The sequence below is a fragment of the Salvelinus fontinalis genome, chromosome 31, assembly GCF_029448725.1.
Source record: "Salvelinus fontinalis isolate EN_2023a chromosome 31, ASM2944872v1, whole genome shotgun sequence".
NCBI lineage: Eukaryota > Metazoa > Chordata > Actinopteri > Salmoniformes > Salmonidae > Salvelinus > Salvelinus fontinalis.
Genome location: NC_074695.1, coordinates 36740579 through 36757407, shown reverse-complemented (window position 1 = coordinate 36757407; position 16829 = coordinate 36740579). Strand labels below are relative to the sequence as shown.

The 16829-nt window shown below is 42.4% G+C and overlaps 1 protein-coding gene and 1 non-coding gene across 2 annotated transcripts; both read left to right on the top strand.

The window, feature by feature from the left end:
• Nucleotides 1-885: 885 nt before the first annotated feature.
• LOC129830157 (ATPase family AAA domain-containing protein 3-like) lies at nt 886-14785 on the top strand. Its single transcript, XM_055892478.1, has 16 exons — nt 886-1219; nt 2137-2213; nt 2699-2800; nt 3009-3068; nt 3219-3288; nt 3726-3891; nt 4200-4269; nt 4406-4561; nt 7227-7283; nt 7460-7585; nt 7846-7970; nt 12705-12756; nt 12845-12915; nt 13059-13226; nt 13403-13511; nt 13593-14785. The coding sequence occupies exons 1-16, from the start codon at nt 1033-1035 to the stop codon at nt 14664-14666; spliced, it is 2670 nt and encodes an 889-aa protein (XP_055748453.1). The 5' UTR covers nt 886-1032; the 3' UTR covers nt 14667-14785.
• Nucleotides 11354-11429, top strand: trnaa-ugc (transfer RNA alanine (anticodon UGC)). Its single transcript has one exon. It is a non-coding gene; the product is annotated as a tRNA-Ala (tRNA).
• Nucleotides 14786-16829: the final 2044 nt, after the last annotated feature.

The following is a 16829-nucleotide window of genomic DNA, read 5'->3' as shown; positions in this document are numbered from 1 at the left end:
CTCCACACAGTTGTCACTGACTAGTTGGATATTTATTTCCCAGTGAGTAAAAGTGTTTTGTACTTACAGCATTCATATAAATTCATTTTCACCAGGTTTTTGCTTTGGAGGAACTTATTAATTATATTGACATTTGTCAATAAAATGTATGAATGCAACTGTTTATGTCAAAGTGTTTTGTGTTCTATTTGTAGCCCTGTTTGTCCTGAAAATAAAATGGTAAACACTTCATTGTGAGTCAAAATCTAAGTGCTGGACATGCAGATCGATGAAAGTCAGATCAATGAAAAGCAGATGTTGTTGGGATATTTTTCAATCAAGGGTTGGATTTGTACAATCAGGTGTGTTACTACTTGGCTGGAGCACAAGTGACTGTTTTGCAAGGTGGATGATAAAATGTACATCTATCAAATGCATAATACGTTTTTGACTGTTATGCCTATTGCCTACTATCTAGCTTACACACTGGATAGAGTATGCAAGGCTTCTTTTCTCTGATAAAAGTTTAGAAATTTGTCTCTAGAAATATGAGTAATGGGTGGCTTTCATGCACCTGGCAATGTCCTTGTGTGGTAGACCTATGGTGTCGTCTACCATTTATCTTTTTCTTTCAATGGTACTTGATGTTTTTATGTAATGCAATGTTGGTTAACATAGGTAGTGTGTTCTATTATGCTTCCTGATTTTTTGGGGTATAATTTTGAAGTTGTCCCTAATCTATTCAAAATGTGATATGCGCAATGGAAACTGTCTGTAACTCAGGCAGTCCAGATAATTTGGAATATAACTAACTGCAGCATCCGATGCTGTCGAGCAGGAGAGAACCTCGTCAGTGTAGTAACCAATAAGGATGCAGTATTTTATATATAGTCCTGCCCACCACACGTCGCGCTTGCGTGGAAGAGTCTACCCGACACACATGGAGCTATAGTGGTGTTTAGTGTTCTGTGTATAATAGTGGCGGTAGAAGAAACAGAACCCTTCAGTCCACTGCAGCACGGGGAGCAAGAAGACGACTCCATTTGAGTAATCATGTCGTGGCTCTTCGGCTGGGGAAGGGGGTCCAGCAAACCCCCGACAGATAAAGCAGAGACCCCTGGAGGAGAAGGGGGATTTTCTGATAAATCGTTCGGAGAGAAGCCCAAGGACAAATGGAGTAACTTCGACCCGACTGGGCTTGAACGAGCCGCAAAATCTGCGAGGGAACTTGACAGATCACGTTCGTACAATAGTTATCACATTGTCATGTCATTTGTTAAAGGTTCTTGTTGTTGTCGGAAGTTACCTTTTTGTTTGCAGATTTTGTGTGAGTTCAGTATCGCATGCAACTGTACGATATCGTTGCAGAATATGAGCAATTAAACGTTCTGACAACTGCAACAAAGTATCAATTGAACATGAATCAACTATAGAAAGTATGTAATGAACTGAACTCAACTGTATCAACAAAGACTGTCTGCAACAGGCTTTGGTGGGAGTGACAGTGATCGAAAGAACAAAGTGTTCTTCATGGGGATGTTTTCTGTCCTGCCACTTGTTAGATAACATTCCCGTTAGATGTTTGCAAGAGAGCATGTGGCCTGCATAGACGTATAACCTGCTGTTACATATATGGGGTTATATATTTAAGCAGTAAGGCACGAGGGGGTGTGGTTTATGGCCAATATACCACGGCAAAGGGCTGTTTTTTGCCTGGACACAGCCCTTAGCCGTGGTATATTGGCCATATACCACAAACCCCCGAGGTGCCTTGTTGCTATTATAAACTGGTTACCAACGTAATTAGAGTAGTACAAATACATGTTTTATTATACCTGTGGTATATGGTCTGATTTACCACAGCTGTCAGCCAATCAGCATTCAGGGCTCGAGCCACCCAGTTTATAATTAACCATGAACGTCAGTGTGGCGCATGCGTATGTATGCCCCACCCTCCCACCTGCTGGTGAGACGAGTGTACTTTTGAGGAACAGAGGTCCTGAGCCTCATGACAGTGAAAGTGGTATCATTTGTGAATTAATGGCAATTAATGTCAAATAATTTCTCCTGTTCCCCAAATGAACATCTATACTCATAGCATCAAGTGACCAATTGACTTTGAAGTGTCTTCATTTTGTTTCCACCTTAACTCTATAGGCCATGCGAAAGAGGCGCTTGATCTGGCTCGCATGCAGGAGCAATCGGTACAGCTGGAGCATCAGAGTAAAGTGAAGGTGGGACACTTTCAAATGTCTGGTTATTAGGTTTACCCATTAAAATGTTGTGAGCATAAAAAGTGTGCCATTTTCTTAATTTTTTATAATACAGTTTACCTAGTCTACTGCTACAAACATTTATGGGTGTGCATTAGCTCATACTTTTTACTTTTAGTTTTCAAGTGTCAGCCTTCTTCTATTTAGCTGCAGCATTTTGTTTTGTAGAAGAAAAAGTGTTATCCACTATTGCCTTATGATCTTCCCTGTCCTAGACATTCCGGTACTGTCACCTACATTTCAAAACGGGAACACATGGGTTCTCATTTCTATATATTCATCCACTTTCTCTCAATCCTCCCTTGACTTTTATCTTCAGATCCATATACTTGGCATCTATGATGCTCGGAATAAGGAGATTAGGGTTTAAGTATAACAGTTCTCTGTCCTTCAAACTTACGACCTATTCCTCTCTGAAAACATGCTTTAATCCCATTCACTAATAGGAATATGAAAAAGCCTTGGAGCAGCTGAAGGGGGAACAGATCCGTCTCCAGGCCGAGGAAAGGCGGCAAACACTTACAGAGGAGACCAAACAAAATCAAGCGGTATGGGAGTGGTTGAGAGTTGCTGACAAATAGTCCTTGACTACATTCCACTGATGTAATTTACCAGTCAAGTGTGAATAAATCTAGTGTTGCCCCATAACAACATACTTAGCGCTAATGTACATTATTTGTCTTTATTGTATTGCATCCTTAATGTTGGATCATGCTTCAAATTGTGCAAAGGTGTTTTCTGTCTTATTTCCTCTAGAGGGCACAGTATCAAGACAAACTTGCCAGACAGAGATATGATGATCAAGTCAGGCAGCAGGTAAGCGCTCTGTTCTGATTTCTGTTGAATCTCAGCCATAGCTATAGAGAAACACAAAAAGAAATCCGATTGGGACCCATGCTGATAGAAAAAGGACAAGAATGAGAAATATGGCTAAGTGTATGTTCAGCATGTGTTTTGTACTTGCAGCAAGCCCTCAATGAGGAGAACTTGCGCAAGCAAGAGGAATCAGTAACAAAGCAGGAGGCTATGCGAAAAGGTGCAGGAAAATTCCGCATGTCATTATGACACACAGGAGAAGGTTTACTAAGCATTTGCACCTGCTCTTCATCAAGGAAAATGAAACATGAAGAATAGTGAACTGAGACCGTTTCATGTTTTTGTCATTGTTTACAGCAGGGGTAGGCAACCCTATTCCTGGAGTGCCGCAGGTACTGCCAGATTTTGTTCCGTCTATGCATCACACCTGACCAACTGAGCTAATTGATCAGTTCAACCAAGCTGGCCTTCCGGGTCAGTAAATCAAAAACATGAAGTGCCTGCGGTTGTCTACACCTGGTTTAGAGTATATCTGTAGGTCTCTTCTGACAGAAACTGGTGCAAATGCTTTGTAAATCAGTCCCACAGTATGTTTACTAATAGCAGACTCAGTCAAAAACATATTTGAACTTACTTTAGTTCCACTCTCTTACCTAGCCACTATTGAACATGAAATGGCTTTGTGGCACAAGAACGAATTGCTTCGTGTAGAGGCGGAGTCTGCAGCTCGTGCCAAGGTAGAGCGGGAGAATGCGGACCTCATCCGTGAACAGATCCGCCTTAAAGCAGCCGAACACAGGCAGACGGTCCTGGAGTCCATCAGGTGAGATGGGAAGGGTCAAAATGGTTCTACACTCTACAGTAGTGTCCCATTATTGGGTCAGGCCCAATGGCGGGTTGCACTTGCAGTTACTTTTTAGAGGGTCACAGCTTGAGACTGGGCTGTGGAAGACAATCAGTTGTAAAGAGCTTTATACATTCCCATTCTTATCACATCTCATATTATGTAATATATTTAATTTGATCAGCCAGTATTCTGTTATGTTTGGATAAGAACCCAAGAATGCTGTGAATGTTTGGTAGTCATAATGGGAGCAGTCACTGTAATAATTATGTTTTTGTTTCTGTCAGGACTGCAGGAGCAGTCTTTGGGGAAGGGTTCCATGCCTTTTTGTCCGACTGGGATAAACTCACCGCCACGGTAAAAAGTCTCCCCCTTACTACCAATCTTCTATCACACTTTCACCCTACAAGCTGCGATATAGCTTGAATTTCACATTGTGGTTGCTTACCATATCTGAGTCATTGACACACACTGTTTGGTGAATGCCCTGCAGGTGGCTGGGTTCACACTGCTGGCAGTGGGGGTGTATTCAGCGCGGAACGCCACCGGGGTGATTGGGCGCTACATAGAGGCTCGCCTTGGAAAGCCCTCGCTGGTTCGAGAGACCTCCAGAATCACTGTTGGCGAGGCCATCAAACACCCTGTTAAGGTAACTAAAGAAGAGATAAAATAGTTCCCTTTCAGGACATAACAAATTGATATGGGATATTTGTTGTCCCTGCTCTTTGAAGTGCACTGAACAAAATATAAACACAACAGGAAACAATTTCAAAGATTTTACAGAGTTACAGTTCATATTAGGAAATCAGTCAATTGACCCTGATCTTTGAATTTCCCATGACTGGGAATACAGATATGCTTCTGTTGGTCACGTACCTTAACTAAAAAGGTAGGAGCGTGGATAGGAGAACCAGTCCATATCTGGTGTGACCACCATTTGCCTCATGTAGCACGACACATCTCCTTCACATAGAGTTGATCAGGCTGTTGACTGTGAGCTGTGCAATGTTGTCCCACTCTTTTAATGGCTGTGCAAAGTTGTGGGATATTGGCGGGAACTGGAACATGCTGTTGTACATGTCGATCCAGAGCATCCCAAACATGCTTAATGGGTGACATGTCTGGTGAGTATGCAGGCCATGGAAGAACTGGGACATTTTCAGCTTCCAGGAATTGTGTACAGATCCTTGTGACATGGGGCCATGCATTATATTCCTGAAACATGAGGTGATGGCAACGAATGAATGGCACGACAATGGGCTTCAGGATCTTGTCACAGTATCTCTGCATTCAAATTGCCATCAATAAAATGCAATTGTGTTCGTTGTCCGTAGCTTATGCCTGCCCATACCATAACCCCACTGCCACCATGGGGCACTCTGTTTACAACGTTGACATCAGCAAACCGCTCGCATACACAATGCTATACACGCCATCTGCCCGGTACGTTTGAAACCAGGATTCATCCATAAAGAGCACACTTCTCCAGTGTGCCAGTGGTCATCGAAGGTGAGCATTTTCCCACAGAAGTCGGTTATGACGCCAAACTGCAGTCTGGTCAAGACCCTGTTGAGGACAATGGGGATGCAGATGAGTTTCCCTGAGACGGTTTCTGATAGTTTGTGCAGAAATTCTTCTGTCTTCTGTTGTGCAAACCCACAGTTTCATCAGCTGTCCAGGTGGCTTGTCTCAGACGATCCCTCAGGTGAAAAGCCGGATGTGGAGGTCCTGGGCTGGCGTGGTTACACGTGGTCTGCGGTTGTGAAGCCGGTCGGACCTACTGACAAATTCTCTAAAATGGCGTTGGAGGCGGCTTATGGTAGATAAATTAACATAAAATGATCTGGCAACAGCTCTGGTTGAGACATTTGTGGCATTGTGTTGTGAGACAACACTGCACATTTTAGAGTGGCCTTTTATTGTCCCCAGCACAAGGTGCACCTGTGTAATGATCGTGCTGTTTAATCAGCTTCTTGATAATCCATCCACCTGACAGGTGTGGCATGTCTTGGCCAATGACAAATGCTCACTAACAGGGATGTAAACAAATGTGCTCAAAATTTGAGTAAAATAAGCTTTTTGTGTATATGGAGCTCATGAGACCAACACTTTACATGTTGCGTGTATATTTCTGTTCAGTGTAGTTAAAATGATGCCCATTATACAGTGCATTCGGGAAAATATTCAGACCCTTGACTTTTTCTACATTTTGTTATGTTACAGCCTTATTCTAAAATGGATTAAATTACTTTTTTCCCTCATCAATCTACACATGATACACCATAATGACAAAGCGAAAACAGGTTTTTAGAATTTTTGGCAAATGTATTAAAAATAAAACCGAAACACCATATTTACATAAGTATTCAGGCCCTTTGCTATGAGACTCGAAATTGTGCATCCTGTTTCCATTGATCATCCTTGAGATGTTTCTACAATTTGATTTGTGTCCACTTGTTGTAAAGTCAATTGATTGGACATGATTTGGAAAGGCACACACCTGTCTATATAAGGTCCCACAGTTGACAGTGCATGTCAGAGCAAAAACCAAGCCATGAGGTCAAAGGAATTGTCCGTAGAGCTCATAGACTGGATTGTGTCTCGACACAGATCTGGGGAAGTGTACCAAAACATTTATGCAGCATTGAAAGTCCCCAAGAACACATATTATTCTTAAATGGAAGAAGTTTTGCACCACCAAGAATCTTCCTAGATTTGGCCGCCTGGCCAAACTGAGCAATCGGGGGAGAACCCAATGGTCACTCTGACAGAGCTCCAGAGTTTCTCTGTGGAGATGGGAGAACCTTCTAGAAGGACAACCATCTCTGCAGCACTCCACCAATCTGGCCTTTATGGTAGAGTGGCCAAATTTATGCCACTCCTCAGTAAAAGGCACATGACAGCCCACTTGGAGTTTGCCAAAAGGCACCTAAAGGACTCTCAGACCATGAGAAACAAGATTCTCTGGTCTGATGAAACCAAGATTGAACTCTTTGGCCTGAATGCCAAGCGTCCTGTCTGGAGGAAACCTGGCACCCCCTACGGTGAAGCATGGTGGTGGCAGCATCATGCTGTCGGCGACATTTGTCAGCGGCAGGGACTGGGAAGCTGGTCAGGATCGAGGGAATGATCAATGGAGCAAAGCACAGAGAGATCTTTGATGAGAACCTGCTCCAGAGTGCTCAGGACCTCCGACTTGGGCATTCAACCTACAGAATGCACTGTAGGTTGAATATCATATTAACTGTATTATAATACATGTATGAAGTGATTTACTGTATGTATGTGAACTCTGAGCTCTTTTCTACCTTCAGACAACGAAGCGTCTGAGAAGTAGACCACAGGATGCTCTGGAGGGAGTAGTTCTTAGTGTAAGTACACAGTGTACATTCAGTATTGTTCCATACACAGCATGGAAGAATTCTTTACATTACAATAAAAGCAGATATCCCTACACACTGATGTCACTGCTAAAGTTAGTTGACCTCCCTTAAGTTGACATTTCTCCTGCCCTCTCTCTCTTCCCTCCCCTCTCTCTGTTGTGTAGCCATCCCTGGAGGAGCGTGTGCGGGACATTGCCATTGCGACTCGTAACACTCGACAGAATAAGGGGCTCTATAGAAACATCCTTATGTATGGACCCCCTGGGACTGGCAAGACCCTCTTTGCCAAGGTATTACAAGGCATGCACTATACATGTTACTATAGTTTAACATATACTTTACTAGAATAAGGAAAACATTTAAACATTTTTCAAAATTGTATTGGTTAGGTACAGGGTGGCGAAACTGGAAAATAATGTGTGGCTATTAACTTCACCGATGTGTATAGTACAGTCGTCACGAGCTGTCCATTGTCACCAGGGTCACACTTAGCCAATAGTTGCTGCATCCACTATTTTACTGAATGATGGTCTGTTACGTTGCCCTGCAGAAACTGGCCCTCCATTCTGGGATGGATTACGCCATCATGACAGGTGGAGATGTAGCCCCTATGGGCCGTGATGGCGTGACGGCCATGCACAAGGTCTTTGACTGGGCCAGTACAAGCCGGCGCGGGTAGGACATTCATTCACTGTGTCGTGTTAAATGTCCAAAATTTAAATGTACAGATCCTCTTTGGCACAAATCTTATGGGTGTTTATGTAAAATCAGAGCCATACACTAGCTGTCAAAAGTTTTTAGAACACCTACTCATTCAAGGGTTTTTCTTTATTTTTACTATTTTCTACATTGTAGGATAGTAGTGAAGACATCAAAACTATGAACAAACAAATATAGTGGCAAGCAAAAGTATGTGAACCCACCTGATTTGTGCATAAATTGGTCATAAAATTTGTCAGTCAAAACATTTAAGTCATAACAATAGACAAACAGTCTGCTTAAACTAATAACACAAACAATTATACGTTTTCATGTCTTTATTGAACACACCGCATTAACATTCACAGTGCAGGGTGGGAAAAGTATGTGAACCTTTGGATTTAATAACTGGTTGACCCTCCTTTGGCAGCAATAACTTCAATCAAACGTTTTCTGTAGTTACAGAACAGACCTGCACAACGGTCAGAAGGAATTTTGTCCCATTCCTCTTTATAAACTGTTTCAGTTCAGCAATATTCTTGGAATGTCTGGTGTGAACTGCTCATTTGAGGTCATGCTACAGCATCTCATTCGGGTTGAGGTCAGGACTCTGAATGGGCCACTTCAAAAGGCATATTTTCTTCTGTTGAAGCCTTCTGTTGTTGATTTTACTTCTGTGTTTTGGGTCATTGTCTTGTTGCATCACTGAACTTCTGGGTGAGTCCTTTTGAGCTTCAAATGGCCTTACATTCTCCTGCAAAATGTCTTGATAAACTTGGGAAATCAGACTGATAGCAAGCTATCCAGGCCCTGATGCTCCCTCCACCATGCTTTACATTTGGGTTGAGATGATGTTGGTGTGCTGTCTTTTTTTTCTCCACACTGTATTTGTGATACTGGAACTTGTAACCCCAGGAATCCGTCTCAACGGGCACATACGACATGGCGTTGTGTGTGTTCCTTTTAAAAACAACTCAACTGTAGTTTCATCTGTCCACAGAATATTTTGGAACATCCAGGTGCTCCTTTGTGAACTTCAGACGTGCAGCAATGCTTTCTTTAGGACAGCGGTGGCTTCTTCCGTGGTGTCCTCCCATGAACATCATTCTTGTTTAGTGTTTTACATATCGTAGACTTGTCAACAGAGATGTTAGCATGTTCCAGAGATTTCTGTAGGTCTTTAGCTAACCTCAATGAGCATTCTGCGCTGTGCTCTTGCAGTCATCTTTACAGTACGGCCACTCTTAGAGTAGCAACAGTACTGAACTTTCTACATTATAGACCATTTGTCTTACCGTGGACTGATGGACATTAAGTCTTGTAGAGATAATTTTGTGACCCTTTTCAGCTTTATGCAACAATTCTCTTTTTGTTTGAGGCATGGTTCACATCAAGCAATGCTTCTTGTGAATAGCAAGCTCAAATTTTGTCAGTGATTTTGATAGGGCAGGGCAGCTCTAACCAACATCTCCAATCTCGTCTCATTCATTGTACTCCTGACTCCAATTAGCTTTTGGAGAAGTCATTAGCCTAGGGGTTCACATACTTTTTCTCAAATACACTGAATGTTTAAATGATGTATTCAATATAGACAAGAAAAATACAATAATTTGTGTGTTATTAGTTTAAGCACACTGTTTGTGTATTGTTGTGACTTAGATGAAGATCATATAAAATGTTATGGCCAATTTATGCAGAAATCCGGGTAATTCCAAAGGGTTCACACTTTTTCTTGCCACTGTATGGAATCATGTAGTAACTAAATAAGTGATAAACAAACATAAATATATTTTAGATTCTTCAAATTGCCACCCTTTTCCTTGATGACAGCTTTGCACACTCTTGGCATTCTCTGAACCAGCTTCACCTGGAATGCTTTTCCAACAGTCTTGAAGGAGTTCCCACATATGCTGAGCACTTGTTGGCTGCTTTTCCTTCACTCTGAGGTACGACTCTTCCCAAACCATCTCAATTTGGTTGAGGTCGGGTGATTGTGGAGGCCAGGTCAACTGATGCAGCACTCCATCACTCTCCTTCTTGGTCAAGCCTGGAGCTGTGTTGGGTCATTGTCCTGTTGAAAAACAAATGATAATCCCACTAAGCCCAAACCAGATGGGATGGCGTATCGCTGCAGAATGCTGTGGTAGCTATGCTGGTTAAGTGTGCCTTGAATTCTAAGTAAATCACAGACAGTGTCACCAGCAAAGCACCCCCACACCATAACACCTCCTCCATGCTTTACGGTGGGAAATACACATGCAGAGATCATCCGTTCACCCACACCGCATCTCACAAAGACACGGCGGTTGGAACCAAAAATCTCATTCGCGCTCCAGACCAAAGGACACATTTCCACCGGTCTAATGTCCATTGCTCTTGTTTCTTGGCCCAAGCAAGTCTCTTCTTCTTATTGGTGTCCTTTAGTAGTGGTTTCTTTGCAGCAATTCGACCACGAAGACCTGATTCACGCAGTCTCATCTGAACAGTTGATGTTGAGATGCGTCTGTTACTTGAACTCTGTGAAGCATTTATTTGGGCTGCAATTTCTGAGACTGGTTACTAGGAATGTATCCTCTCCAGCAGAGGTAAGTCTGGGTCTTCCATTCCTGTGGCAGTCCTCATGAGGGCCAGTTTCATCATAGGGCTTGATGGCTTTTGCAACTGCACTTGAAGAAACTTTCAGTTTTTGAAATTTTCCGTATTGACTGAGTCATGTCTTAAAGTAATGATGGACTGTCGTTTCGCTTTGCTTATTTGAGCTGTTCTTGCCATAATATGGTCTTGGTCTTTTACCAAATAGGGCTATCTTCTGTATACCCCCCTACCTTGTCACAACACAACTGATTGGCTCAAATGCATTAAGAAGGAAAGAAATTCCACAAATTAACTTTTACGAAGGCACACCTGTTAATTGAAATGCCTTCCAGGTGACTACCTCATGAAGCTGGTTGAGAGAATGCCAAGAGTGTGCAAAGCTGTTATGAAGGCAAAGGATGGCTGTTTGAAGAATCTCAAATATAAAATATATTTGGATTTGTTAAACACTTTTTATGTTACTAAATGATTCTATGAGTCCATAGTTTTGATGTCTTCATTATTATTCTACAATGTATAAAGAAAGAAAAAACTTTGAATGAGTAGGTGTTCTAAAACTTTTGACCGGTAGTGTGTATATAAAGATCCGTCTGCAGTTGAAGTCGGAAGTTTACATACACTTAAAGCCAAATATATTTAAACTCAGTTTTTCACAATATTTGACATTTAATCCTAGTTAAAATTCTCTGTCTAAGGTCAGTAAGGATCACAACATTATTGTAAGAATGTGAAATGTCAGAATAATAGAAGAGAGAATGATTTGTGGCCCCGTGTGGCTCAGTTGGTAGAGCATGGCGCTTGCAACGCCAGGGTTGTGGGTTCGATTCCCACGGGGGGCCAGTACACAAAAAAAATATATGAATGTATGTACTTGTAAGTTGCTCTGGATAAGAGTGTCTGCTAAATGACTTAAAATGTAAATGTAAAATTTATTTCAGCTTTTATTACTTTCATCACATTCCCAGTGGGTCAGAAGTTTACATACACTCAATTATTTGGTAGCATTGCCTTTAAATTGTTTAACTTGGGCCAAACATTTTGGGTAGCCTTCCACAAGCTTCCCACAAAAAGTTGGGTGAATTTTGGCCCGTTCCTCCTGACAGAGCTGGTGTAACTGAGTCAGGTTTGTAGGCCTCCTTGCTCTCACACGCTTTTTCAGTTCTGCCCACAAATTTTCTATTGGATTCAGGTCAGGGCTTTGTGATCGCCACGCCAATACCTTGACTTTGTTGTCCTTAAGCCATTTTGCCACAACTTTGGAAGTATGCTTGGGGTCAGTGTCCATTTGGAAGACCCATTTGCGACCAAGCTTTAACTTCCTGACTGATGTCTTGAGATGTTGCTTCAATATATCCACATAATTTTACTTCCTCGTGATGTCATCTATTTTGTGAAGTGCACAAGTCCCTCCTGCAGCAAAGCACCCCCACAATATGGTGCTGCCACCCCCGTGCTTCAAGGTTGGGATGGTGTTCTTCAGCTTTAAAGCCTCCCCCTTTTTCCTCCAAACATAACGATGGCCATTATGGCCAAACAGTTCTATTTTTGTTTCATTAGACCAGAGGACATTTTAATTTTTTTTTTTTTTTTAAATACGATCTTTGTCCCCATGTGCAGTTGCAAACCATAGTCTGGCTTTTTTTATGGTGGTTTTGGAGCAGTGTATCCACAGGTACACCTCCAAATGACAGGCTAATTGACATAATTTATCAGAAGCTTCTAAAGCCATGACATCATTTCCTGGAATTTTCCAAGTTGTTTAAAGGCACAGTCAAGTATGTAAACTTCTGACCCACTGAATTGTGATACAGTGAAATAATCTGTCTGTAAACATATAATGGATAAATTACTTGTGTCATGCACAAAGTAGATGTCCTAACCGACTTGCCAAAACTTTAGTTTGTGAACAAGAAATTTGTGGAGTGGTTGAAAAACGAGTTTTAATGACCTAACCCAACATAAGTGTATGTAAACTTCTGAATACAACTGTATCTATGTGTGTGTCAGATTCAAATAACGATTGTGGGTCAATAGTAAAAAATTTAAATAAACGTTTTCTAATAAAGGCATTAGATTTGCTAATCTCTTTCTTTTCATTTGCCTCAACTTCTGTAGCCTCCTGCTTTTTGTAGATGAAGCAGATGCATTCCTACGCAAGAGATCCACAGTGAGTCCAGTAACAGAACTAAGCGCATGTTCTGTTTTCAAGAGTCAACATGTCGGCTATTTTGATCACATCAATGACTTTGTTGCAGGAGACAATCAGTGAGGACCTCAGATCCACCCTTAACGCATTCCTTTATCGCACTGGAGAGCAGAGCAACAAGTTGGTACCAACCTAAATAAAAACTGTTAATTTTACACTGGCAAGTTACCATCGTGATTTTTTTCCTATGTATATTATTTGAGTTTTTAGAAAGTGCATGAAAAGGTTGACTTGACTAAAAAGATCATGGTCTCTCTCCCCAGGTTTATGCTAGTGTTGGCCAGTAACCAGCCTGAGCAGTTTGACTGGGCCATCAACGATCGTATTGATGAGATTGTAAACTTTGCCTTGCCTGGGCTGGAGGAGAGGGAGAGACTGGTGCGCCTGTACTTTGACAGATTTGTACTGGAGCCTGCCACATTAGGGAGACAGTGAGTACACCATTCTCCACTTGTACTACAATGCCACTATATATGTGGCATACTGATTTGGGTAATGTCTACAAACAATATTTTTTAGATGTATTTTTCGACTAATGATTGCTCTGACGAAACAATACAGTGTGTTGAGTTGAAGGTGTATTTCACTACCATATATCCTCCTGCAGGAGAATGAAGTTGGCCCAGTTTGACTATGGCCAGAAGTGTTCGAACATTGCAATTCGTGCAGAGGGCATGTCGGGCCGTGAAATCTCTAAACTGGGTGTGGCCTGGCAGGTTAGTACATGTGACCTGTCCAGTTAGTTGTCTTTAGATAACGGGACACACGATAACATTCAATCCCTGTTTTCTCATCAGGCTGCTGCATACTCCTCAGAAGACGGCATCTTGACGGAAGCTATGATCGATGCACGCGTTGACGACGCTCTCCATCAGCATGTGCAAAAAATGGACTGGCTCCACATGGAAGGGGGCGTGGAAAGTGCAGGTAAGCACGGGGTGGTGGTGCCAAAGGAGGCGGCAGCAGCGAGTGTAATAGGATTCACAGCGGTGCAAGAGGCTGTACCACAGGCCCTGGATTCAGTCCCCACCATCCAAGTGGTGCTCCCTGTCATGGAGGCCATCATCTCGAGCACTCAGGCCGCAGCGGAAGCTGAGCCAGTGAAGGTTAAAGAGGCAGCTGCCATTATTGAGGAGGCAGTTACCCTAGTTAACGAGGCAGAGGCTGTTACCCCCATTGTCACTGAGATTGTTGCAGCATTTCCAGCACTGAAGGAGGCAGAAGTGGTGGAGGATCCTGTGGAAACTGCTTCTGCTATCCCATTGGTGCAGGAGGTAGAAATAATCAAGGATGTGCCAGAAAAGGCTACAGCATCTCTTGTCCCAGAGACTGTAGCAGTGCCTAAGGTAGAGGTCTATGTGACAGCAGAGGTGTCTGCACCAAAGGAGGCAGAAGCAGAGGTACTTGTAGACACAGCCCCTATCATTAAAGAAGAACCAGCTCCAACTAAAACCACCCAAGAGTTGAATGCTGCAGAAGCAGTCAAGGAGTCAGAAGCCATTGCAGTAGAGTCGGAGGCCATAGCAGTTCCTGTTGCCCAGAAGACAGAGGCCGCGACCTCCCCCGTTGTCACGGAGGCCTCTGATTCTGAAACTAAGACCACAGCAACCTCTCAGGAAACTGAGACCCCTGTAGCCCAGAACACAGAGGCCACTACTGCAAAGGTTGACACAGAAACTGCAGCTGAGGTCCCTGCAAATGTTGTGGCCAAGGAATCTGAGGTGACTGAAACTACAGCTGCCAAGGAAGCAGTGGACCCTGAAATCCCTGTCACCCCCGAGGCAGATGCTAGTAAAGTTAAAACACCTCAAGCAAAGGACCAGGAAGGTGACAACTTAACTAAACCAAAAGACCCTCCTAAAAAATTCTAACTAATGGTGCTGCTACTGAAACACTTTGGTAGGGAGCAAGTAGGTTAAATATTTTGAAGCAAAAATATGTACTGTACTGAATAATGGGTATTTTGTCGTGATTAAATGTCTATTGATTATTCTGTCTCAATGGTGTCTTATTACACTTATCTATTGAACTATTTGTTTTTGTTTTTCAAAATTGCATGCCTTTATTTTTTAATTAAAGCGCTTTGAAATTGTAATGAAAAGCGCTATAATAGTTTCATAAATTATACTTGCAGTTTTCAAGTTGGATTTGCAAGTTCTTAAGTATATGGGAAATGTAATGGTTAGAGGGGTGACCGGTTGTCTGGAAGATTGGAAAAGATAAGAAAATGGCAACAGATAAGACTTTAGGCCTGTATACATCTCATTAGCAAATGAACTAGGTTGGTTGAGCACCATGTTACATCAATCCATCTTAACATGTCTGAGAAAATATTGGGGAAGATAGTAGTCCATTCTTTCCCTTACATTATTTTCCATGTTCTCCAACTCAATCATCAAGTTTGCGGATGACACTACAGTGGTAGGCTTGATTACCAACAACGACGAGACGGCCTACAGGGAGGAGGTGAGGGCCCTCGGAGTGTGGTGTCAGGAAAATAACCTCACACTCAACGTCAACAAAACAAAGGAGATGATTGTGGACTTCAGGAAACAGCAGAGGGAGCACCCCCCTATCCACATCGACGGGTCAGTAGTGGAGAAGGTGGAAAGTTTTAAGTTCCTCGGTGTACACATCACGGACAAACTGAATTGGTCCACCCACACAGACAGCGTTGTGAAGAAGGCGCAGCAGCGCCTCTTCAACCTCAGGAGGCTGAAGAAATTCGGCTTGTCACCAAAAGCACTCACAAACTTCTACAGATGCACAATCGAGAGCATCCTGTCGGGCTGTATCACCGCCTGGTACGGCAAATGCTCCGCCCACAACCGTAAGGCTCTCCAGAGGGTAGTGAGGTCTGCAGAACGCATCACCGGGGGCAAACTACCTGCCCTCCAGGACACCTACACCACCCGATGTCACAGGAAGGCCATAAAGATCATCAAGGACAACAACCACCCAAGCCACTGCCTGTTCACCCCGCTATCATCCAGAAGGCGAGGTCAGTACAGGTGCATCAAAGCAGGGACCGAGAGACTGAAAAACAGCTTCTATCTCAAGGCCATCAGACTGTTAAACAGCCACCACTAACATTTAGCGGCCGCTGCCAACATACTGACTCAACTCCAGCCACTTTAAAAATGGGAATTGATGGAAATTATGTAAAAATGTACCACTAGCCACTTTAAACAATGCCACTTAATATAATGTTTACATACCCTACATTACCCATCTCATATGTATATGTATATACTGTACTCTATATCATCTACTGCATCTTGCCATCTTTATGTAATACATGTAGCACTAGCCACTTTAAACTATGCCACTTTATGTTTATATACCCTACATTACTCATCTCATATGTATATACTGTACACTATACCATCTACTGCATCTTGCCTATGCCGTTCTGTACCATCACTCATTCATATATCTTTATGTACATATTCTTTATCCCTTTACACTTTACATAAGGTAGTAGTTGTGGAATTGTTAGGTTAGATTACTTGTTGTTATTACTGCATTGTCGGAACTAGAAGCACAAGCATTTCGCTACACTCGCATTAACATCTGCTAACCATGTGTATGTGACTAATAACATTTGATTTGATTTGATGTGAGGTGCAATGGCTCACAAAGCAACATCCAGGCCTTTTAGTCTTTGCAAGTGCAAAATCAAAATAGAAAAGGAACAGGTGCCCATAAGGTAATAATATATAACCACACAGCATGGTCTCATAGACTAGATGTAACATAGTAAATCTGGGACACTCAGATTAGTATGATATGTTATATTTGGTATGGTTACTTAAGGCAAAAAGTAGGGTCGGTGTGGGTGTACAATGTGAATGTCTAGCGCATTGGAATCTCATCACGGACAACTTTAGCATTTTTGCAACTTTTCAACTACTTACTACTTATTAGCTACTTTGCAACTGCTTAGCATATTAGCTAACCTTAACCCTTTTAGTTTAACCTAACTCCTAACCTTAACCCCTAGCCTAGCTAACTTTAGCCACCTAGCCAGAATT

Excerpts from the sequence above, each read along its gene's own strand:
- LOC129830157 (XM_055892478.1), top strand. The coding sequence starts at position 1,033 with ATGTCGTGGCTCTTCGGCTGGGGAAGGGGGTCCAGCAAACCCCCGACA. Across the intron at positions 2,214-2,698 it reads AGCATCAGAGTAAAGTGAAG|GAATATGAAAAAGCCTTGGA; the intron begins GTGGGACACTTT and ends ATTCACTAATAG. Across the intron at positions 3,069-3,218 it reads ATGATCAAGTCAGGCAGCAG|CAAGCCCTCAATGAGGAGAA; the intron begins GTAAGCGCTCTG and ends TTGTACTTGCAG.